This window comes from Bufo bufo, chromosome 9 (assembly GCF_905171765.1).
Source record: "Bufo bufo chromosome 9, aBufBuf1.1, whole genome shotgun sequence".
Taxonomy (NCBI): domain Eukaryota; kingdom Metazoa; phylum Chordata; class Amphibia; order Anura; family Bufonidae; genus Bufo; species Bufo bufo.
The window spans coordinates 65,376,592-65,401,933 of NC_053397.1; the positions used below are offsets into that span (position 1 = coordinate 65,376,592).

General features: G+C 45.1%; 1 protein-coding gene across 1 annotated transcript; it reads right to left on the minus strand.

Annotated features, from left to right (window-relative positions):
• Positions 1-1,537: 1,537 nt before the first annotated feature.
• On the minus strand, positions 1,538-21,813 carry EEF1AKNMT (eEF1A lysine and N-terminal methyltransferase). Its single transcript, XM_040407705.1, has 8 exons — positions 21,615-21,813; positions 19,150-19,900; positions 18,492-18,691; positions 16,907-17,102; positions 14,764-14,925; positions 13,240-13,452; positions 8,412-8,543; positions 1,538-2,124 (listed from the first exon to the last, which is right to left on the minus strand). The coding sequence occupies exons 1-8, from the start codon at positions 21,765-21,767 to the stop codon at positions 1,850-1,852; spliced, it is 2,082 nt and encodes a 693-aa protein (XP_040263639.1). The 5' UTR covers positions 21,768-21,813; the 3' UTR covers positions 1,538-1,849.
• Positions 21,814-25,342: the final 3,529 nt, after the last annotated feature.

Sequence of the window (25,342 nt, forward strand, 5' to 3'; positions counted from 1 at the left end):
AGTTCGGGTTCGCTCATCCCTATTCATGACGGATGCATGCGGGTGTATTTTTGTAACAAAAGCGTTTTTGCAGATCCATAACGGATCCGCAAAAAATGGTAGTGTGAAAGTAGCCTTTGACCATTTTCTACACCTAAAACAAGCGTAGAAAATTATGAAAGGGATGTGTCCGACGGCCCGTCCCCTTCCTCGCCCACTTTTTTTTAGACCTGGCGCCAGAAATATGCCTAATATAGGCATATTTCTGTATAGTAAATGACCCCCATACTGTATAAATGAACTCTGCTGCTGGATACAACTTAGAGGTTTGTTCCATAATTATGCAAATTATTACATGACACGGAGGTGTTCATTATTGAGAATGTAACATATTTCACCCAAACTAATTCCTTAAGTTGATCTGTAGAGTGACCTACGTCTCCCCATTACCTTGGATATAGGATTTACATGTGGTTGCAGGCAGGGTGACCGTCATTCATGACTTCCGATATTGAACCGATAACCTACTACAGATACTGCATTACCTTTGACAGAAGCCAGTGACTCTACCAGTATACCTTTCATTTACAGATTTTTTTTCTCGAGTTTGTATTCAGTTTAGAACCAATGATGGAATGGTATTACTTCCTGTTCAGGTTTATACTGTACAGGTGTCTGAACAGGAAGAAGCAGGAGCACATCTGGTTGAGACTCAGGTGGAAGAGCACGTAGCCAATCAGGCGTTCAGTTGATCACAGCTGAGATTGTGGAGTCGATGGCGTGATGGAAGGGTGTTCGTGCGATTATTGCACATCCACCATTCGACAGAGAGAGTGATGAGGGATCAGCCCCAATAATTTTTATTTTCTTGAAACAAATTGTCCAAACAAAATCTTACCCCACAGGAAATAAAACAGTCCGTGGATATAATCCAGTAGATGCACAGTGAAGGGAATATAGTCCACAGAATTCCACTTACTGGTCACCCAGGGCAGCAAAGCTCTGATACTCCTAATGAGTGACCCTCAGAGGTATTGACCTCAGAGTCAACTCTCTTCTTCAATGGGATCCACAAGCAAGTCTCTCCAGACAACTTAGTCCCCTTTGAGAGGCCCACCACTTCTCTCAGAGCAATGTATTTTATTCCAGTATCTCTTATGGTTCTGATCACAGCACCAGTTCTTAGATCTACCTCCAGGTCCCTCTAGACAACCAGTCTTCTTCCAGGGTCCTCCATTTCTCATAATATCCCATAAGGGGCTGGGCGCAACATCATATACGCTAAGATCTACATCCATGTCCCCCCTTTAGGAAGAAAAGGTAGCGGCACTCACCGTTAAATGAACTTTGGCAGCTTTATTGAAGATAAAAAAGGTCGGACACAGGCACTGCACAAAAGGTCAGGCTACAGTCGTTTCGCGCACCTTGCGCTTTGTCAAGGCTTGACGAAGGTGCGCAAAACGGCTGTAGCCTGACCTTTTGTGCAGTGCCTGTGTCCGACCTTTTTTATCTTCAATAAAGCTGCCAAAGTTAACGGTGAGAGCCGCTACCTTTTCTTCTAACCCACAAGTTTCTATTTTGATTACGCGGAGCAGAGCACCACTGATCACTGTCACTATTTGTCTCGTGCATTGAAGGGCCTATTAGACGTTATACACACCCAGCAGTGCCGGCTGCGTTTTTCTTGATAGACCTTGAAAATTTATATTCAAGAAACAAAAAAACTGGATCATATAAGATTGGTACATTTTATTAAAGCCGACGCCATACTTTGTGGATTTGGGCTCTCTCTACATTGTCCCCATGTCGACAAAGTATTTGCTCCACGTATTCCTTTGCTAAGGCGACCACTGGTGATTTCCGCACAATCCTAGACGATGTGGACTGATTTGAACATGTCAGCAAGGACAAAGCTTTCGTCCCAGAGCATCCCTGGTCTCTTTAACCGTTTCTCTAAGCTTCTTGCAGACTCTTTTAGATCAGAGAGGTCACAACTTTGATCAGAAACAGGCCGGCAAAACAGGATTTCATTCACCTCATCCTCAATCTTTTGCACATAAATCAGTGGGAAAACTTCACGGATGGTATTTATCACTTTCTTCTTCAACACGGGGTCCCGGCACACCAGGTTCAGTATGAAGATACCTAAAAGAAGAGAAGAAAGCGGTTTGTGACAATATCACTAGGCAAAAAAATCTGAAAGACCCACACTTAAGCTACATCCATTTGGTAGTGAAAAAAAACTGTCAGTTTTTCATGGCCGCTTTGGATTTAATTTTTATGGCCATTAAAAATGGTTGATTTTCATAGATTTTTTTTAATTTAAATCCCAACCCCTGAAGTATACATGATGTCCCACAGAGAGGCCCCCAGCATTAATAATGTCCTCCAGAGTGGCCGCCGACAGTAATAATATTCCCCAGAGAGCACCCAGCATTAATAATGTCCTCCAGAGTGGCCCCCAGCTGTAATTTTATTGTTATGCGCACTCACTTCATCCACTTGCATGTGCAGGTACATTAACTCTCAACTTGATGTAGAAGGACCTGCGCTCCCAGTGTGATGACGTCATCATGCTGGGGGCTCATGCTGACATCATCATGGTGGGAGCACAGTTCCTTCTGCATCAAGAGAGAAATGACTGCCTCTGCTCTTGCAAACGGATGAGTACCCGTTTTAACGGCTGTTGGATGATGCACTCCTGTCTAACGACCGTTAAGAACAGTCCCACTGAATGGGGTCCATCTGGCGGTAAAAACAGGTCCTATTTTTTTGCCAGCCACGATTCACTGGGCATTAAAAAAGGCCAAGTGAATAGCCCCATTCACTTTTGATAGGCTCTAAATATGGCCGTCGTGTGAATGTAGCCTTAGAATTTAAACCAGTGGGCAGCATAAAGATGCAGGCCTAGGGCTGCATTAGACCTGCAGATGGTCGGCCAGATCATCGCTAACAAGTGTTCGTCGGAATGCTCTATAGTGATGATCTGCCTGTGGAAAAGTGCCATCGTTCATCGGGCAATCACATTTTTTATGCAGGCTAAAAAAATAAATATAATATCACGGTTTGCCGGTGGCAGATCATGCTGTCAAATAATGATTCTGTATGGTGATGAGTGATGGCATTAGCGATTTCTCCTGCCGATACTGTGGAGGAGATCGCTGCATGTAAATGCAGAGGTCTCCTTCACTAATGAGCAGGTGATTATCAGGATTGAACGCTTCCTTCTCGGCAATCGTAATGCTTATCTGCAGGTGTAATACAGCCCTTAGGCTCTTTTCACACTGCACCTGCAGTGTAACGTCTGCGTTTTCTACAGAGAGCATTTACCAATGGAATCTTTGGGCACGTGTTCTACAGATAAGGGCTCATGAACACGGCCATTGCCTGGCCGTGCCCGTATAGCGGCCTGCAACGGATCCGCAATCCGGAAGGAGCATTGTGGAACGGAGGCACAGAACCCCACGGAAGCACAGCGGAGTGCCTCCATGGGGTTTCTCTCGGTGCCTCGGCACCACAAAAAAAAACAAGCGGCCAGGTTGAAATCGGTCTGGATCAGTCTGCAGAATCTGCATGGATGTTGCCCGTGCATCAGGGACCCCAATACACGGAACGGCTGGTGCATAAGCCCTAACACTGAGTTCCATCCATCACCCTTAGGTGCCCATGTTACTGTATCATGTACAATCTTAGCTCTGGCCATGATAAAAGATGCTAGAACAATCTAAATGGTAAAGCCTGGTATTCTTTATATACCTTCCTAAAGGTCCCTTTACGTGGGACAATAGAGCAGCAGATCATCAGGATGCAAGCGCTGGTGGAGGAGACCGCAGCATTTACATGATCTCCTCCAGAGTATGGGGAGGAGCGATCCCTAATGCCATCTCCCGTCCCCATACTGACTCGTTGTTTGCCGGCAGGAGATCGTGTGTACATAGCACAATCTGCTGCCAGCAAACGATGATTTTTGTGTACGCACAAACGATCGGATTATCCGATGAACCGGCGGTACATTTACACCGCCAGATAATGGCTAACAAGCCGAACGCTTGCAGAGTTTACCTTTAAGATTCTCGGCCCGTGTAAAGGACCTTTAGCCATGATTGAGGCTGCCCACACTTTAGTAAATTTACTAAGGCAGCGATGAGTCTCAGAGACAATATTCTCATCTCATACCACAAATGCAGATGATATTTCTCCCCTATGAGATTGCACCAATAGACCCACCTCATCACTATAGTCTTACCATAACTAGACACCTTTTTCTGCAACTGAAATAAGCTCCATTATCTGATTAGGGCTGATTTAACTCCATTCAGATAAATAAGGCGGTCGCAGAAATGTAGGTGTGTGAATTCACCCGAACATTGGGGGTGTCATGATGCCAATTATTAACCCCTTAAGGACTCAGCCCTATTTCACCTTAAGGACTTGGCCATTTTTTGCAAATCTGACCAGTGTCACTTTAAGTGCTGATAACTTTAAAACGCTTTGACTTATCCAGGCCGTTCTGAGATTGTTTTTTCGTCACATATTGTACTTCATGACACTGCTAAAATTGGGTCAAAAAAGTAAATTTTTTTGCATAAAAAAATACCATATTTACCAAAAATTTTGAAAAATTTGCAAAATTTCAAAGTTTCAGTTTCTCTACTTCTGTAATACATAGTAATACCCCCAAAAATTTTGATGACTTTACATTCCCCATATGTCTACTTCATGTTTGTAGCATTTTGGGATTGATATTTTATTTTTTGGGGATGTTATAAGGCTTAGAAGTTTAGAAGCAAATCTTGAAATTTTTCAGAAATTTACAAAAAACAAATTTTTAGGGACCACTACAGGTCTGAAGTCACTTTGCGAGGCATACATAATAGAAACCGCCCAAAAATGACCCCATTCTATAAACTACACCCCTCAAGGTATTCAAAACTGATTTTACAAGCTTCGTTAACCCTTTAGGTATTGCACAAGAGTTATTGGCAAATGGGGATGAAATTTGAGAATTTCATTTTTTTGCCTAATTTTCCATTTTAACCCATTTTTTCCACTAACAAAGCAAGGGTTAACAGCTAAACAAGACTGTATCTTTATTGCCCTGACTCTGCCGTTTACAGAAACACCCCATATGTGGCCGTAAACTACTGTACGGGCACACAGTAGGGCGTAGAGGGAAAGGTGCGCCGTTTGGTTTTTGGAGGGCTGATTTTGCTGGACTGTTTTTTTGACACCATGTCCCATTTGAAGCCCCCTGATGCACCCCTAGAGTAGAAACTCCATAAAAGTGATCCCATCTAAGAAACTACACCCCTCAAGGTATTCAAAACTGATTTTACAAACTTTGTTAACCCTTTAGGTGTTGCACAAGAGTTATTGGCAAATGGGGATGAAATTTGAGAATTTCATTTTTTTGCCTAATTTTCCATTTTAACCCATTTTTTCCACTAACAAAGCAAGGGTTAACAGCCAAACAAGACTGTATCTTTATTGCCCTGACTCTGCCGTTTACAGAAACACCCCATATGTGGCCGTAAACTACTGTACGGCCACACAGCGGGGCGTAGAGTGAAAGGTGCGCCGTTTGGTTTTTGGAAGCCAGATTTTGCTGGACTGTTTTTTTGACACCATGTCCCATTTGAAGCCCCCCCTGATGCACCCCTAGAGTAGAAACTCCATAAAAGTGACCCCATCTAAGAAACTACACCCCTCAAGGTATTCAAAACTGATTTTACAAACTTTGTTAACCCTTTAGGTGTTGCACAAGATTTAATGGAAAATAGAGATACAATTTCAAAATTTCACTTTTTTGGCAGATTTTCCATTTTAATATTTTTTTTCCAGTAACAAAGCAAGGGTTAACAGCCAAACAAAACTCATTATTTATGGCCCTGATTCTGTAGTTTACAGAAACACCTAATATGTGTTCGTAAACCGCTGTACGGGCACACGGCAGGGCGCAGAAGGAAAGGAATGCCATACGGTTTTTGGAAGGCAGGTTTTGCTGGACTGGTTTTTTTGACACCATGTCCCATTTGAAGCCCCCCTGATGCACCCCTAGAGTGGAAACTCCAAAAAAGTGACCCCATTTTAGAAAGTACGGAATAAGGTGGCAGCTTTGTTGGTACTAGTTTAGGGTACATATGATTTTTGGTTGCTCTATATTACACTTTTTGTGCGGCAAGGTAACAAGAAATAGCTTTTTTGGCACTTTTTTTTTTTTTTTGTTATTTACAACATTCATCTGACAGGTTAGATCATGTGGTAATTTTATAGAGCAGGTTGTCACGGACGCGGTGATAACTAATATGTATACAATTTTTTTTATTTATATAAGTTTTATACAATAACTTCCTTTTTAAAACCAAAAAAAGTTTTAGTGTCTCCATAGTCTAAGAGCCATAGTTTTTTCAGTTTTTGGGCGATTATCTTGAGTAGGGTCTCATTTTTTGCGGGATGAGATGACGGTTTAATTGGCACTATTTTGGGGTGCATATGACTTTTTGATCGCTTGTTATTACACTTTTTGTGACGTAAGATGACAAAAAATGGCTTTTTTTACACCGTTTTTATTTTTTATTTTTTACGGTGGTCACCTGAGGGGTTAGATCATGTGATATTCTTATAGAGCCGGTTGATACGGACGCGGCGATACCTAATATGTATACTTTATTTTTATTTATGTAAGTTTTACACAATGATTTCATTTTTGAAACAAAAAAAATCATGTTTTAGTGTTTCTTTAGTCTGAGAGCCATAGTTTTTTCAGTTTTTGGGCGATTATCTTGGGTAGGGTATGATTTTTGCGGGATGAGATGACGGTTTGATTGGTACTATTTTGGCGTACATATGACTTTTTTGATCACTTTTATTACCTTTTTTGGGAAGTAAGGTGGGCAAAATTTTAATTTTCTCATAGTTTTTATTTTTTTATTTTTATGGCGTTCACCGTGCGGGGAAAGTAACATGACCGTTTTATAGATCAGGTCGTTACGGACGCGGCGATACCTAATATGTGTAGTGTATTTAATTTTTTTAATTTTTATTCAGTGATGAATGTTTTTTTTTTATCTTAACTTTTTTCACTTTTTTTCACTTTTTTTTTGACCCAGACCCACTTGGTTCTGGAAGATCCAGTGGGTCTGATGTCTGTATAATACAGTACAGAACAATATATATTGTTCTGTACTGTATTTTACTTACACTGAACAGATCTGTGCTTTTAGCACAGATCTGTTCAGCACCATGGACAGCAGGACGCCTGAGCAGGCGTCCTGTTGCCATGGGAACCCTCCCCGTCTGCTCAGAACTTCGCAGACGGGGAAGGGTAAGCACGGGGCTGAGGGGGGCTCTCTGGGGGCTCTCTCCCTCTCCATCGGGGGGCTGCAAAGGCACAGCAGCCCCCCGATGGAGAGGGAGGGAGCTCCCTGACCGACGACAGTTAACTTTTTCCATACAGCGGTCCGTACGGACCGCGGTATGGAAAGGGTTAAACGGCTGACATCTGCACAGATGTCAGCCGTTTATACCAGGGTGCCAGCAATGTGCTGGCACCCTGGTATAACCACTAGAAGCCAACGATCGTTCATGGGGAGGCGGGCGGGGGATCGCGATCCCGCCTGCCGCACCGCCCGCCTCCCGCAACGCCCCCACCGCATGCGACACCCCCCCCCTGCACCCCTGCACGATTTTATGCCGGCGGGTGGTGGGTGAAAAATATAGATTATAGGCACTCAAAAGTTTCTGATCCCCGCGGTCAGGGACCGCGGGCATCAGAAACTGCAAAAAGCGCAGCAAACCGCAGGTCTGAATTGACCTGCGGTTTGCTGCGATCGCCGACACGGGGGGGTCACATGACCCCCCCTGGCGTTGTCACAGGATGCCGGCTGAAGGATTTCAGCCGAAATCCCGTTCCGTTTAACCCCTCGGGCGCCGGAATACTGATTTCAAGTTAGGACGTACCGGTACGCCCTGAGTCCTTAAGGACTCGGGAAATAGGGCGTACCGATACGCCCTGCGTCCTTAAGGGGTTAAAGAATCACTGAGTTTTTAGAAAACATTTGATATGTCATAGTGACATATTAAAAGTTTTGATCGATGAGGGGCTGACCCCTGCTGATTGCTAGAACGAGGAGAGAGAAGCGCTTGCATCGCTGTGATTTATCAAAAGTTTTCTGAGAACTCATGGACCCTTTCACTAGAACTGATGGTGAAGCATACTTTAAAAAAGTGTCAAAGAAACAGAATGGGGAACTTGATTCTCCAAATGTGAAGAATATAATGAGGACATCCCGCCTAAACCGCTGACATGTGCAAAGACAAAGCATCAAATCTGCATAATGGTATAGTGAGAAGTTGCATAGGGGAACAAAACAGATGAAATAACAGGCATGACCTGAGTAAAGATTGCAGACATCATGTAAGAACTACATTACCATCATCCTTCAAGATCTTGTGGACGTTCCGTAAAAACTTCTTCTCCACAAAAGCAGGCGGTGGGCAGCTCATACCGAGGCTGCTATCTTTGCTGTCCACATCGAACATCACCACGTCATAAGAAGCTTTTCCTAGATAGAAGGGAAAATGAAAAACAATTAGGCTCCTTTCACACGGGCGAGAATTTAGCGCGGGGGCAATGCGTGAGGTGAACGCATTGCACCCGCACTGAATCCGGACCCATTCACTTCATTGGGGCTGTGCAGAGGAGCGGTGGTTTTCACACATCACTTGTGCTTTGCGTTAAAATCGCAGCATGCTCTATATTCTGCGGTTTTCACGCAACGCAGGCCCCATAGAAATGAATGGGGATGCATAAAAAAAAAAAAAAATTGCATAAATCCGTAAGCGATTTTCACACATGGTTGCTAGGAGATTATGTTAGTAAATTGATTAAAGTCAATTTACTGTATTATTTTCCGTTATAACATGGTTATAAGGGAAAATAATAGCACTCTTAATACATAATGCTTAGTAAAATGTGGCATGAGGGGTTAAAAAATTAACTCACCTCATCCACTTGTTCGCGCAGCTAACATCTTCTTTCTTTCTTTCTTCTTCTTCTTCCAAGACCTGCCAAAGGACCTTTGATGACATAATTGCGCTCACCACGTGGTGATCGGGGTGACGTCAGCGCAGGTCCTGCTAAATGAAGATAGAAGATCCTATGTCATCAAAGGTCCTTTTGCAGGTCCTGAAAGAAGAAAATGCCGGCTGCGCGAACAAGAGGATGAGGCGAGTTAATTTTTTAACCCCTCATGCCACATTTTAGTAAGCGTTCTTTATTAAGAATGCTATTATTTTATCTTTTAACCATGTTCTAAGGGAAATTAATAAAATCTACAGAACACCAAACCCAAACCTGGACTTCAGTGAAGAAGTCCGTGTTCGGGTCTGGGTACCACAATCAGTTTTTTCTCACGCACGTGCAAAACACATTGCACTCGCGTAGAAAAAACTGAGCTACGCAAAACTGACTGAAATTGCATACGCACTCGCGCGATTTTCCCTGATCACAGAAGCAACGCATCCGGACACGCTCGTCTGCAAGGGGCCTTAAAGAGTACTTTCTCCTTTAATCCCTTGACCAGCCTGTTTTGGGCTTTAAAAGAGTTTGAGATTTTACTACTGATTGGTGGGGGTCCGATGCCTGGAATCCCCATCGATCATCTGTCTGAGAAGGCGCCGCAGTCTTCTCTCAGCTCACCAAGCACAGCCCAGTGCATTGTATAGTGGCCATGCTTGGTATTGCAGCTCGGCCCCTTTAATGACCAGCGGATGGGGTACACATAACTCGCTGATTAACTTTTATTAACTCCTTTTTAGGGTCCATTCACACGTCCGTTGTTTCTTTCCTGATCTGTTCCGTTTTTTGCGGAACAGATCTAGACCAGATCTGTACCCATTCATTTTCAATGGGTCCTGAAAAAGCCCAATGTCTGATTTTTTTTTTCAGGACCCATTGAAAATGAATGGGTACAGATCTGGTCCAGATCTGTTCCGCAAAAAACGGAACAGATCAGGAAAGAAACAACGGACGTGTGAATGGACCCTTAGAGGGAGATGATAAAAAAAAAAAAAAACAGCAATACTACCCCCCCCAGTACATTATAAATTTAGCGACGTTCATTTTTTAGAATAAATAACATAACAGCTATTCTTTGGGTCAGTACTTTTTACTACTTTAGAACTTTTTTGTTTTTTAAAGAAGAAAGAAGGAAATGTTTTTGCATTGCCACATCCCAAGACCCATAACTTTGTATTTTTCTTTCTATAGAGCTGTGTGAGGGCTTGATTTTTGCAGAACTTGTAGTTTTCATTGGTATCATTTTGGAGTACATAGCTCTTTTTGATCTCTTTTTATTCAGTTTTTTTTCGTGGAGACCAAGTAAAATGCAGCAATTCTGGCATTTCTTTTTTTCTTTTTTTTTTACAGCGTTTACCGTACGGGATAAATTACATACAATTTTTTCCATTATAAGGCGTTTTTTCAATGGAAAAAAAGGTGTGTTTTTTACTTGCATATAACCCTTAGGATACCAGAGTTTGAGTTATCATTTTTCTTCCTTGACTCCATAACTTTTTATATATCCGTTCACAAAGCTGTATGAGCATTATATATGGACAAAGTCCTCACTCTGATATGATAAAATCTGAGACACTTAGCCAATATATTTTGATAAAAACACATGTGTGCCCGCACAGACTAGGAGCAGCACACCATATGTGCAGAGTCTATGCTCCTGAACATAGAAGCCCAATGGCTTAGGTAGGTTTAGCGTAGGACCTGCCTGACCTGAGACCACCTTGGAGCTTGGTAGGCGGGCACAGATGTGTTTTGATCAAAATATATTGGCTAAGTGTCTCAGATTTTATCACAAGTTGTACTTTCTAATGCCACCATCGATTAGGGCATACAATGTAGTGGGAAGCAGTAAAAAAAATTCCAAAAGGTGCGAAATAAAAAAACAAAAAAAAAAAAAAAAATCCTCCACCGTTTTACTAGTTTTGTTTGCATGGTGTTCCATTTGCGGTAAAACTGACCCATACCCTTCATTCTCTGGGTCAGTACGATAACAACAATACCCCATATGTATATGTATAGGTTTTTTATGTATAAATAGTGTAAAACATTTATTTTTTTACATCACCATATTCTGACCCCCTTAACTTTTTTATAGTTATATCTACTGAACGCGTATTTGAGCCTACAAAATCATATTTTTAATTTGGAACAATCATGTATTTTTAAACTGGACTTATTACTGAGAATTGCTCATTTCTTATGTTGGCCTGCCATCTGGTGGCCAAATAAAGAATTGTAGCTTGAATGTTCTCAGCCTCCTCAGCGAGGCGGAGTACATTGCAACCAATTACCGGCATCCCCATTGGCTGCAGGGGATGCCGGTAACACTGCTGGAACCGCCAGCGTCCAGGGTTTTGCGCATTTAGATGCCGTGATCTCACTTGATCACGGCATCGAAAGCCTTATATTACCGCGATCGGCATTATTGCCGTTCGCGGTAATTAGCGGCAAGTCTTTGCTGTTTGAAACAGCAGAGCCCTGCCAGCCATGATGCCCGCTGCACATGCGAGCGGGCGCCATGTTTGCCTATCGCTCTAGCGTCGTACAAACTATAATAGGTGATCTTTTGATCGCTTCTAAAATACATTGCGCTATTCCTACGCCTGCTGGGAAATGCTGGTGGTAGGCCTGTCTGCATCCCGAGTCCACTCCCTCTGTAACAGTTTACATGTGGCGGTTGCCATTTAAGGGGTTAAACAGCCCAGATCGGAGCTCCTGCCGGTCTCGGCTGTTAAAGCAGGAGAGCGGCTCACTTGCCAGAGGCAAGCCACTGCTTTCCCGTGCAGCGATTAGACTGGGCCACTTTAAAAAGGTGGAGTAAATGAGCGCTTCAAAAATAAAAAATTAATCAGTGCATCCTGCATGGTAGAAAAAAAACTCAAGTGCACATAGTCATAGTTAAAGGGGAACCTAGGTATAGCAGCATTCTCTAAAGTAACTGTGTATGATCTATATACAGACTATTACCTCATCTAATCAGAGGTTCTTAACAGATATATTTTTTGATCCTATAGTAACTGGGCCCATCCACCAACAGCAAGGAGACCTCAATATGGATGTCCACCTAACTGTAAACTTATTTCTATGCCATTCGTGGGCATTTACTATCAAGAAAAGCTAAACCCATAAAAACACTGCCTGCTACCATTATTATCTCTCAGGGTGAGCAGGCAATGACCTGTTGGAAAGTTTGCTGGCACAAAGTGACACATGAGCAGGGTACACATGGTCAGCTATACACGTCACCTAATTTAAAAATGTTCTGAAGCGGATGGGTTAATTATATCATCCAACAGAGAGGCCGCCACACCTCCTGATATATATATATATATATATATATATAGAAAATGAGCGGCACTCTGGTAGATAAAAGCAAATGAAACCTTTATTCACCCAGGTGGTGCAACGTTTCGGCTCCAAACATGAGCCTTTTTCATATATATTCGTGTTTTTTATTTTATTTATTTTTTGCAGCTTTTCCTATCACCTAATGTGAACTGTGGATACTGTATTATATATATATATATATATATATATATATATATATATATATGCGATATCTTTCATTGTAATCCTGCATTTTATGATAATGAAATGACTGCTGAAAAGTGATCTGTGCAAAACAGGAAGAACAGAAAGCCTATTATAAGGTCACTGGGAAAATTGTAGGATTTGTTAAATATAGAATGAGACATGAAAAATTAACAAACGACATCACCAAAAACTGGTATCCAGACAAGGCTGTTAAAGGGGTTATTCTGTTGTTTTTTTTTTTTAAATCATGCCCCCTGTTGATGTGGATTATAGCGCTAGTATAGATGATCTGCAATGTATACAGTTTGTGGATGCATGGTCAGGGAGCATTGGGGGGGGATGTGATCAGTTAGCACCCGAAACTTCCCGACTGCGCATGTGCAACCCGCGTACATTGCGGATTGTAGCTGGCCCAGGACAATGTGCCGAATGTACGGTGTGTGAACCCGGAAGTACCCGCAACCTATTTAGACCGGGAAGCGCTACACTGGCCCGGTACAGAAAACCCCATCATCAACAGGGGACATGACAAAAAAAAAAAAAAAAAGATAATCCCTTTAAAGAACCAACTACCTGTATGCAGCATCGTACAGCATATACCTGTATATAAGCAGTCAATAACAGAGCAGAAATAACAAACCCCTTACCTTTTTCGGCCAGGTCATTTATATGAGATAGACCATCAGCAAGATGAACCTTCAAACGATCGTCCAGAGAGAACCCAAACCAGCAGCTGGCGACATCCAGGACCGCGGAATCAATTTCAACAGCTTCGACTTGTGAGCCCAGGAAGTAGTCATGAATAAAGAGTGACAGACTGCCTCCGCCGAGCCCTACCACCAGTACAGAGGTGTGGTGGTCTGCAAAAGAAGGACGAGACTAAGTCACACAAACTGCACCTCGCAATTCTAGAATACAGAAAGTCCGAAACAAACCGTCTAGACTTGGTTTAGTTCTCATTGTTCTGATGTGAGCAGCTCCATCCAGTCAATGTGCAGCTGGAGACGGCCACCTCCTCATCGTCCGACATTTATATAATTGGGATCAGGTCACCTCTTTTCAGGCATTTCAGACTTTGCACTGAAAAGCTTCAACACACTTCTAAAAACCATCAGGAGAGATGAATCCCGAATCCAAGGGACACAGCCATTTTCTGTTTTTTTCCCCCATTTGTCACTCCCTGCTTTCTTCAAATCAGCCCATTTCCTCATATTAAAAAATAATCAATTAAAAAAAGAACCATCATTAGCATCACTGCATCCCAAAATGCCCATAACACTTCAAATATAAAAGTATTTACTGAATCTTTTCCCCTAAAACTATATATTAATTTGTAGTTCCTCCTGCTCTATAACATGCTGCCTGTGGATTTTGCATTTTCATGGTAAAAGGTTCCCTTTAACATTGCAGCCTATGGGAGATCCACTATGTTCCTATGCAGCCATGCCTGAGCTTTGCTATGGCAGGTCTTGGAGTCTTCAGAAGGCCTGAGGCTGTCGTAGCGACTGGACAGGGTGAGCCGTTCGAACCCCGGGAGCGCGGCACTGCACCTATCCTAGCGATATGCACCAGATATTGAAATGGGAAAACTCATTTGAAATGGCTTTTTCCACGACACAAATTCATACCACACGCACAATATAGGGGATAAATATCATGATCAGTGGAGTTCTAATGCTGGGACCCCCACAAATCACAAGAATGGGGATCCTACTCTCCTGAATGGAGTGTCAGGTCGAGCAGGAGTGATGCTGAGCCATTCACTCTGTATAAGGAGGCATTCAGAAGACCGTGCTTTGTGGAACGGATGCAGATCCATTCATTTCAATGGTCCAGCAAAAAAGATAGAGCATATCCTATTCCCCGCAACTGCGGACAAGAATATGCATTTCTATCATAGGGCCGACCACGTGCGTTCTGCAAAATGCGAAAAGCACATGGCCAGTATCCGTGTTTTGAGGATCCGCAATTTGCGGACTGCAAAACATATACGGTCGTGTGAATGTAGCCCAAGACTGCTGGTGATGGCAGTCCAGCATAAGACAAGAACGGGCATCAGATTACAGGCCTTCTAGCATCCTGCCCTGACATGGAGCACCCTACTTCTTCCACTCCTATCTCCAGATTCTCATCCCAAGCCTTCTTAGCCATTAAGGAACATTAGATTATACCTGGAGCTACTCCAGGATTGTGAAGGAGTGAGAGCCCAGAAATCATGGCTTTATGGTGTTCACAGCAGAGGTAGCTCTTGTCAATCACATGTGTCGTTTCTGGCTCTACCTTGCCGGTTGGTGTCTGCTGCTTCTTCTTGTCTTTTCTCTTCTTTTTCTGACCTACAATGAAAGAAACTCCTGTAACTAAAAGTGATCAGAATGGCGGACCCAGTACAAACCTTGCATGTTCGACCAAAGGTGTAATAATATAATATAATAAATCCATCAATATCAGATCGGCGGGTGTCGGACTCCCCCGCTGATCAGCTGCTCTCGTCTTGCAAGCACTGCGTTCCCTACGTTGTTTACCTGCACGCCGTTGACATTGCGGAAGCACTGCTCTGTCCCATTCGCTTTAATGGGCTGCACCAGCTGTAGTTACACTGCACTGCCGCTGCAATGTTGACGGCACGCAGCTAGACAAGGGAATGCGTTAAAAAAATAATAATAATTGGAAAACCCCTTTAAAAGGGAGCCTGTGACCAGGAAATTCACTGTCAAATGGGATGTCCCATCTCGGCTAGGATTGACCTACAGTAAGCGCTGGCCCATGGAGGTGGAGTTATGGAAACGGCCGGCGCACTGCTTCTCCCGTAACGCCCATGGCAGTGAAAGGAAGCTATGCAACCGGCGCAGAACAGCGTGTGGGTAAAGGATATGGGAAAACCCCATTAAAAGTATTTTTCTCTAGAATGACGTGATAGATTGCTAAGTGAAATGCACCATTACATTCAGTCGGGCTAGCGCTATAAGGCATTGTGTCTGGTTCATCAGAGATCTTCTTGGTGACAGAAGATCAAAACCTATATATCGAGGCATACCAGCCTGACACAAGCTAAAAGGCCACTGGTCATTGAAGGGTAAATGAGGGCCCATGGATACGTTCAGCCTTTGTGTTAGGAGCTTTCCCAGCAGGGGTGGATTGGCCGTAGACCTTACAGGGAAATTTCCTGGTGGGCCAATGGCCAGGGGGCCCCCGAGCCCTCCTCGTGGAAGTTTTTGGGAATGTATTTTGTGCTGCTGGCAGTATTATGTGATGGACTGTGGTATGTGGCTCTGTTGAGGTGGTATAATGTGCCACAATATGGTATTGCTGGCCCTGCCTTCCATCAATTTGGACCAGACTACAAAACGGGGTAACTTTTAGTATTTTTTCCAGGTCCACTTTAAGTTCCCAGTCTGCCGCCATTTCCCAGGGCATAGGGTATAACAAAAAAACAAAGAAAAAGTGTGAGCATAACCTCAATCTGATCCATATGGGCGTGCATTAAAAGTAGATGCAGTCTACAGTAAACCAGAAATCCATTAAAGGGAATCTGCCACCAGCGACCTCCCTATCCAATGGTTTGCATAGGCACATAGCTGTGGTTCACCCGATTAGAACGCTGTATTTCATTTCTTGATTGGAGGCTCCATTCCTGAGTTATGATACTTTTTCTTAATATGCAAATCGGGCCTTTTGTGCTATGGGGGCGTCACCATTGCTCTTATTGCACCCAAGCTTCTTTCCGTGCCCAGTCCCTCCCTGGCCGCTTTGATTGACAGGGCCAGACAGTGGCAAAGCATCGAGGGAGGAGCTGGCTGCAGATAGGGGTGGCACTTGTATGCAAATAGCGCAAACACCTAATTGCCATATTTAGAAAAAGTATCATAACTCGGGAACAGCGCCTCGGATCAACAAAACAAAACCAGCGTTTTAAATCAGGTGAACCACAGCTATGTGTCTATGCCAACCGTTTTATAGGGAGGTCCCTGGTGATCGATTCCCTTTAAAGAGTAATAACACTTTTTGTAATATACTTTATTAATGTATTTTGTATTTTTAATAGACTTTTCCGTCCCTACAGCGTCCCATTCCATGGTCGCTTAAAATGTACTTTGCTGTACACCGCTGACAGCTCAGCGGTGTACGGAGTACGGACTGTATACTTTATGAATGGGGCTGCAGCGCGGTGAGAACGGGCTGCTCCTGCCCCCCTTGGCATAGCACATGAGTACCCTGTAACCATGCGCTATGCCAGGATTAGCTGAGCCGAGTGGGCTCCTGCCTGTGCCTGCTCTGCTAAGCTAAGAGCTAACATGAAGGACTTGTCGTTCTTACCACTGTGAGTGTTACTTGGCAGTAGCCGAACCTCAGACTGGACTACATTTTGGTTACTGAGGAAAATAAGACGCCTAAAATAGCTTGTTCCATCGCCTCGTACGTCCTCCACCACATACTCCCCGCTGAGTTCACTCCTGCCGCGATACTGGACCGTCCGGATTCCAATGTCTCCACCAGCTGACAAAAACGGAACCTGTGCAAAAACAGCAAAGCATCATAAAACGTGGTAAAAAAAGCCGAGAAGTGGTCTGCTTCACTTTTACAGTCAGAAACAAGGTTACACTACGAGAAAACACAACCAAGCGATAACCGCAGATCTAGTACACCGCAACAGCCTGCAAACGTCTACCTCATCATATTCCCCCCATATACCTCTAGCCAGTGTTCTCAAACGGCTCCGAAACCCTGTGTACTAGGCTAGGGGGGGCATATTGAGACTGACATTACATACGCCAGTATTATTACAGAGCCCATCAGCGGAAAATGCGCCAAACTTATGAAGAGGCACAGCTCTCTCAATACAACTGGCACATCTTCTGGCATTTCACATACCAGAAATTCAAATCAACACCGGCTACGAGTCGGCGTAGATTTGAACTACAATTGTTTCTGGTGTAAATTATACTAAAGCCGACGGCCCACATGAGGCCGCACCAGGCATGATAAGTGAAAAGTCACAAATTATGCCACAGTGACGGCGTGCACTATAGTTTGTCATTTTTCTTACTCAGCTATTGTGGCATACACCATCGCTAACCTGTGGCTGCACGGTTCGTGTGAGATCGCAATGCTGCGCTGCTACGTCGCAACTAAGTATAGTGGAGGTGGTCGCGTGGACAGTCGACAGAAATCCAAGCCTGTGGCATTTCAGTGCAACCACCTTCACTATCCTTAAAGGGGTTGTCTCACTTCAGCAAATGGCATTCATCATGTAGACAATGTTAATGCAAGGCACTTACTTTTGTATCGTCATCATCCATATTGCTTCCTTTGCTGGCTGGATTCATTTTTCCATCACATTATATACTCCTCGTTTCCATGGTTATGACCAACCTGCGATCCAGCAGTGGTGGCCATGCTTGAACTCTATAGGAAAAAGCTCTGGCCCATGTGAGCTCCCACGGTCCTAGCCACCAGAAAGGCCAGAGAGATTTTTCCTATATTGTGCTAGCACGACCACCATGGATTGCAGGGTGGTCGTAACCATGGAAATGAGCAGTCTATAATTTGAAGGAAGCAATATGGATAATCACAATACATTAGAAAGTGCCTTGTATTAACATTGTCTAAATGATTAATGCCATTTGCTGAAGTGAGACAACCCCTTTAAAGGGCTGTTTTACACCTGACGATGTTTCAGCAGATAAACGATAACGAGCGTTTGCTTGAAAGCTTGTTAGCGATCATCTGCCAGTGTAATACTGCCGTCGATTACCCGGTGAACAAGCAAACGCTCGATCACGGGGCAATCCAAATCTTTTGACATGCTAAAAAATTATTGTTTGCTGGCGGCAGATCAAGGAGAGATTTGAAGGCATCTACAGGATCACCTTATAAAGATAATGGTGTTCCTGGGCCTTACCTGCTGATTATCGGGCAACCCTGGTGGAGCAAGTTCCAGCACTTTGGCAGACAACTCGGACTGAATGGCTTCCATGCTGTCATACTGCTGATCTCTATGCAAGGCCACAATTAGCAGGCGATGGAATCCGACGCCTGTTGCCAATTGTCTCCGTCCTGTCTCTGAACCAAAAAGCCACTCCGTTTCCCTTCCTTGTGGAACTGTGAAAGAAGTACAAGATGTAGAAGACTGCAAAGAAAAAGATCAAAGCTTATGACAACATATCAGTATTAATAAGTCAAAGCAACTGGACTTGTACTTTCTCCTGAGGACAGTCCACTGGTCAACCGACTGGCTCTCTCATCCAAATATCCAGCTTTAAATACTGGTGACTCATGCTTCAGTCTGTGAAGGAGAACCTTCACAGACCTCCAGTGACTTGGAATGAGCACTTGTAATTACACGGTGCCAAGACTTCCGAGACAATGGGCAGTGTAATATTGAAGAGGAAGCAGCTCTCACACGAGCACCCCCTCTTCTAAAAACTGCTGATTGGAGGGTGTTGGAAGTCAGACCACCACCGATCTGATAAGGATGACCTATCCTGAGGATAGGTGACCAATATGTAATGGCTGTACAATCCCTTTAAGCGGCATTTCCTGCTTTTACAGATACTCACCGATAAATATAGCAAAGTGATTGGCGTGAGAGCGTATCGTTGGACAATCCACCACATGAAAGGTATAACGCGTTTTTCCAGAGACCCCATCACATAAGTCCAGGGACACCTCTGAAGAACTCTGGTTCTGTGTCAAGCGGGTTCGGATCAGTGCATAGCTCTGTCTTTCCTTCACCATGTCCATCAATTCATTAGGGCTTCCACAGCGCACAGATTTGCCACTCTCTTCCTCTGGCATCATCTCCAAGACTTGAGGGAACCCTGGCATCTGCTTAACTTTAGTCATTACAAATACAAACACGGGCAGGGGAAACTGGCTGCCAGACTCCTGACTGACATTCCCAGAAACCTGGTGAATACGAACCATCCATCCTCCTTGAGAAAACTGTGTGACCAGCTTCTCCAGCACATGGGCTTGAGCCAGGGATACACAAAGATAGCGCCCGCCACACTGGAGGACTCGGCCAATTTCAGTCAGTAACTGGGTGGCGGTGTCCAGGGTGCCAGCGTCAGTGTCAGTGAGTATTGCATCCAGCGTCCCCTTATCTAGCACAGCTTGGAACTGGGAATCTGTAAATGTAGTCTTGGTGGCATCCATCAGTTGGTAAGTCATGTTGGGCCGTCTACTGGCATTGCGCTCGTTCATCTGTCGAATGACCACCTCGCTCACATCTATGTTTGTTAGATTTTGGCATCCGGCATCATAGAGTCGTTCACTCAACTCGGAGTTCCCACATCCCACAACCAAGACCTGGCAGAAATAAGAGAGGATACACAACCAAGTTACCAACAAGTCATATCTGTAAATGTATTACATAAGAAAATAACTGAACTGGACTAGAATATCGAGGACCTATCCTGAGGCTAGTGTCCAGAAATACCATAGCAAGGAGCGGAGCAGAACAGAAAGATGAAGAACTTGCAGTGGCACAAGTTACTAAGAAAAAATATATAAGATCTCAAAAGCTTGTTGGCTAATATTGTGACGGAAAAAAGGGGGTCAGCGGGTGGTTCTGTGGGTACCGAAGATACATCATCTGACAAAAGCCCTACAGCAATGCTTTACAATGACCAATGACTTCTTTGTGTACAAACAGATGAAAGAAATGAGTCCAGAAGAAGACCCACCAGCCCGGTGGAGGAGAAATCTCGGTGACCTTTTTACTACAACTTTATCTCACTGTGATTTTGTAGTAAAAAGGTCACAGAGAGGCACGGAGCATTATCAGTCATGTTACTGCTCGGTGTCTCTGCTGTCCGGAACGGGGCTTGGTTGAAAGAGCCCTCTTTCACATCCGCTCGTGCGAAAGAGCCCTTACTCTTGATCAGCTGTGAAGAGGCTGTGGCCCTCTGGCGAACGCTGCAGCCGCATTGTTGACCGGGCAGGCACAGACTCACCAGAGCTCCATCGCCTCTCCAAACAGCTGATCAGCAGGGGGCCTGCCAGGCGTCAGAACCTGGCAATCAGCTACTGCTGCCCTGAGGATGGGCAATCAATATCACAAACCCTGATGACCCCTTTAATTTAAAACGACTTGTTATGTACAAAAAGGGGTGATAGTACAGAGCCCATGAGGGAATCTACAGGAGAAGGGGGAACGAGACAATAGGCTTTATCTAAAGAGGACCTACCGCTAGTACAGGGATCAGCACTCCAGCTGCTGTGAACTACAACTCCCAGCATGCAAACATGCTCGACTGTTCTTCTAACTCCCACAGAAGTGAATGAAGCATTCTGGGAGTTGTAGTGCCGGAGGTTGCCGATCCCTGCTCTAGTAGGACAGTTCTACGTGTTAATCATTTCTGTCTTCCATTCTCCGGCTGCGCAGTGTGCACTTCAGGAAGACCATCTTCTCATATAACATATCTTGTCCACTCTTTATTATTCCTGCTAGAAGTTTATGAATAAAAGGTACAAATACATTACAACTGGGTGCTACCAGTCCCATCCTACTTGTACAGTCTGACACTGGCAGCAGCATAGGGTTATAGACTGTGCCAGTCAGAGTGGGAGCCTTTGGAGGGACATGTGCTCAACGCGTAACACCAAGCTCCAATACAAACTTCTAGCTGGAATAATAGAGGAATAGCCCAAAGTTGAGTTTGGTCATCTGATCATATAGACCAGGGATCAGCAACCTCCGGCGCTCCAGCAGTTCTGAAACTACAACTCCCAGAAACCTGCTTTCACTTCCATGGGAGTCGCAAGAACAGCCAAGAAAGTGTGCATGCTGGGAGTCGGAGTGCTGAAGGCTGTCAGCAGAATGCAGGCTGTCACTGCCTTCACCAGGTCAGTCCAGGGCTGCAGACCATTCATACTGGGCTTTAGTCTCAAAATCTAGCACTGGCATCACATTTACTCAGTAACATAATAATTATTACGAGCATGCTGGGCCATGTAGTTCCACAAACTTTGCAGCAGCAGCACAGCTATGAGCAGGGACAGCAGAGGGCGCAGCTCCTACCTTGTCTTTAGGCTTAATGTACTTGTGCAGCACAGCACACAGCTCCAGGTACCCGCCATACCACTCAAAGGCCCGCTCCCCCCTGCGCCTGAAGAACTGCTCCCAGTACTCGCTGGAGGAGAACTCCTTACTGCTCCTCGGTAACAGGTTCATCGTACAGATCTCTGCTCCCAGCTCATGGCTGTCACGTGCTGCAAACACTTCCGGGTCACTCTAGGGGTGTGAACGGGTGCGCTTATTCTGATTGGCCGGAGACTTGACAGCTTCTCATTGGGCGGGGGGGGGGGGTGTTCTGTCAGAATACTATACCTTATCAGGATGCTATACCCTCGTGGCTGGCCATGTGCTCTGGTAAAGGCTAAATACTCCTAAGGACCTCCTGACGTCACACTATCACGTGACCCGGCAGCCAGTGCGCTCTGCTATTCACTAGCTGACTGTTTGCAGAGTAGGAAGGTCAGGGATGGCTGCTCTGCTCAGTGGCGTCTGCAGCACTGAGAGGGGAGAGAGTCTGACAGTGCTGGGGAGGGGGGGGATGTGACTACTGGGGAGGGGGGGATGTGACTACTGGGGAGGGGCTGCTGCTGTGTGAGATAATATACTGGGGGAGGGGGATGTGACTACTGGGGAGGGGCTGCTGCTGTGTGAGATAATATACTGGGGGAGGGGGATGTGATTACTGGAGAGGGGGGGATGTGACTACTGGGGAGGGGCTGCTGCTGTGTGAAATTGTATGGAGCGGGGCGGCTGTGTGAGATAATATACTGGGGGGCTGCTGTGTGAGATTGTATGGAGGGGGGCATATGTGCGAGATTATATACTGGGGAGGGGGCTGCTGTGTGAAATTGTATGGAGCGGGGCGGCTGTGCGAGATAATATACTGGGGGGAGCATATGTGCGAGATAATATACTGGGGGGAGCATATGTGCAAGATTGTATGGAGGGAGGGGCATATTTGCGAGATTGTATGGAGGGGGGGGGGGGGGCGGCTGTGTGAGCTGGGATGTGGTGGTCATGTCCACTTACCACCCAGCGCTGTAGATCACATATACCCTTGTGTACACAGTGCAATTTTCACAAAAGTCCAACCAAATCTGACTGACGTAGTGAATTGCTGTGTGTAATGGTAAAATGAACCTGCCATAAAAGCCACAAAATGTCCCTACTTTTGACCCAAGTCCCTCTTTGCTCTTGAAAGGGGTTATCCAGGAGCCAGGCAATTATTTAGATAACCCCTTTAAGTTTAGTAACCCCTTCCTGCACCACAGCATAACTACGTGGAGGAGAGAGATAATTTCCCAGACCTTGGCGTTCAGTTATGTAGTGGGTATACAGCGGGCACAGCAGTTGTGCCATTGGCAGCAACCGATCCTATAGTCACCACTTAAAGAGGACCTTTCACCTCTCCTGACATGTCTGTTTTAATAGCTTCGTGCATTCCCCATGTAATAACACTTCTGGAGCATCTATTCTTATGGCTCTATGTTGTGCCATTCCTCTATTATTCCTGCTAGAAGTTATGGATGAATTGCTAGCAGTCTGCAGTAAGGGTACAGAGGGGCGGTAACCAGTTGGGGGGGTGTACCTGCACAGTCTGAAAATGGCAGCACTGACTGGATAAAGTAAGTCTCTGCAGGTACACCCCCCCCCCCCCCCCAACTAGTTACCTCCCCTCTGTACCCTTACTGAAGGCTAATAGCAGTTCATTCAAAACTTCAAGCAGGAATAAAAAAGGAATGGCACAACATACAGACATAAGGGTAGAGGCTCCAGAATTGTTATTACATGGGGAATGCACAAAGCTATTAAAACAGGCATGTCAGGAGCGGTGAAAGGTTCTCTTTAACCTGTTTGGGACATAGAGAGTAGCGGTACAGCATGTTGTCCTGGTACTCAAGGACACAGGTCGTACCTGTATGTCCTATGTAGTTCCGATCACCGCCGCGTGGCGGGCGGTGATCGGAACAAGGTGCCTGCTCAAATCATTGAGCAGGCACCTCGGCTAAATGCGCCAAGTCCTTAAGGTGTAAATGAGCCTGGTCACTAAGGGGTTAAAGGGGTATTCCATTCTGGGACACTCATGGCGTAAATATCAGATGGGTGCAAGTCCCACCTCTGGCACCCGCTCCTATCTTCAGAACGGGGCTCCCGGAGTAAAGGAGAGCAGCCGCACATGCACTGCACATTGCTATGGGACTTAGCAGTCATTTTGACTGATCAGGCAAAAGAGAAAACCGTAGCATGCTGCGGTTTTATCTCCGGCGAAAAAAACTGAAGACTTGCCTGAATGCCGGATCCGGCATTTTTTCCCATAGGAATGTATTAGTGCCGGATCCGTTATGCGCAGACCGAAAAAAAGGGTGAAAAAAGTAAATGCCGGATCCGTTTTGCCGGATGACACCGGAAAGACGGATCCGGCATTTCAATGCATTTTTTTGACTGATCAGGCATTTTTAAGACTGATCATGATCCTGATCAGTCTAAAGCTCCATTCACACGTCTGCAAATAGGTCCGCATCCGTTCCGCAATTTTGCAGAACGGGTGCGGACCCATTCATTTCTATGGGGACGGAATGGATGCGGACAGCGGCCCCGATCTTCAGGTCCGCAGCTCCGCAAAAGATAGAACATGTCCTATTCTTGTCCGCAGCTTGTGGACAAGAATAGGCATTTCTATAGGGGTGCCGGGCGGGTGTGTTGCGGATCCGCAACACACCATGGACGTGTGAATGGAGCATTACTAATGCCATCAGTCGGCATACGTTTTGCCTGATCCTGTAGGCAGTTCCGGCGACGTAACTGCTTGCCGGATCTCTCTGCCGCAAGTGTGAAAGTAGCCTTACACTTACAAAGACAGAGCCAGAGCAGTATCCGTGTTTTGCACATCTGCACCGAAAAAACAGTTTTGGTCATGTGAATAGTGAGTGTTGCTCATTGACCGCCCAGAAAGTTTGGAGGCGCTTACTGGTTGTTACCATCATAAAGCTGGCCATACGTATAGATAAAAGTCGTCTGAGAGCGCTGATGTGTATGGGCAAAAAATCTGATATTGGGGAAGAGAAGGATTGCGGATTCCGTTCTGTCACCGGAGATAAACCGCTGCGTTTAAATAAATATGCGCAATTGGCCGAGCATGCATGTGTACAGACTTACAGTGGTGCCTGGAGAAATAGCTGCCCACAAAATGTCACTGGTGCTCCTAGGACAGACTACATTAGCTCTATAAGGGTCCATTCACACGTCCGTATGTGTTTTGCGAATCCGCAAAACACGAACACCGGCAATGTTCGTTCCGCATTTTGCGGACCGCACATCGCCGCCACTCTCATAGAAAATGCCTTTTCTCGTCTGCAATTGCAGACAAGAATAGGACATGTTCTATTTTTTTGCGGGAACGGAAGTGCGGATCCGCGGATGCGGACAGCACATTCCGGCCCCATTGAAAATGAATGGGTCCGCACCTGTTCCGCAAAATTTGCGCAACGGATGCGAACCCATTCTGCGGACGTGTGAATGGACCCTCGAAAGACTTCAGTAGAATGTCTACTGGCAGAGAAAGCCCCACACATCCTGTACACTGGCTCATAGCTCATGTGCACCGGCGCCATCTAGTGGCAGTGATGTTCGTGACACCATTAGTGCCTACAGCCCGGCCAGACAATCACTTCCGGGTCGTGCGAGTTCCTGGACGGGCTATAGCTGAATTCTGATTGGTCGTGTTGTCTTTG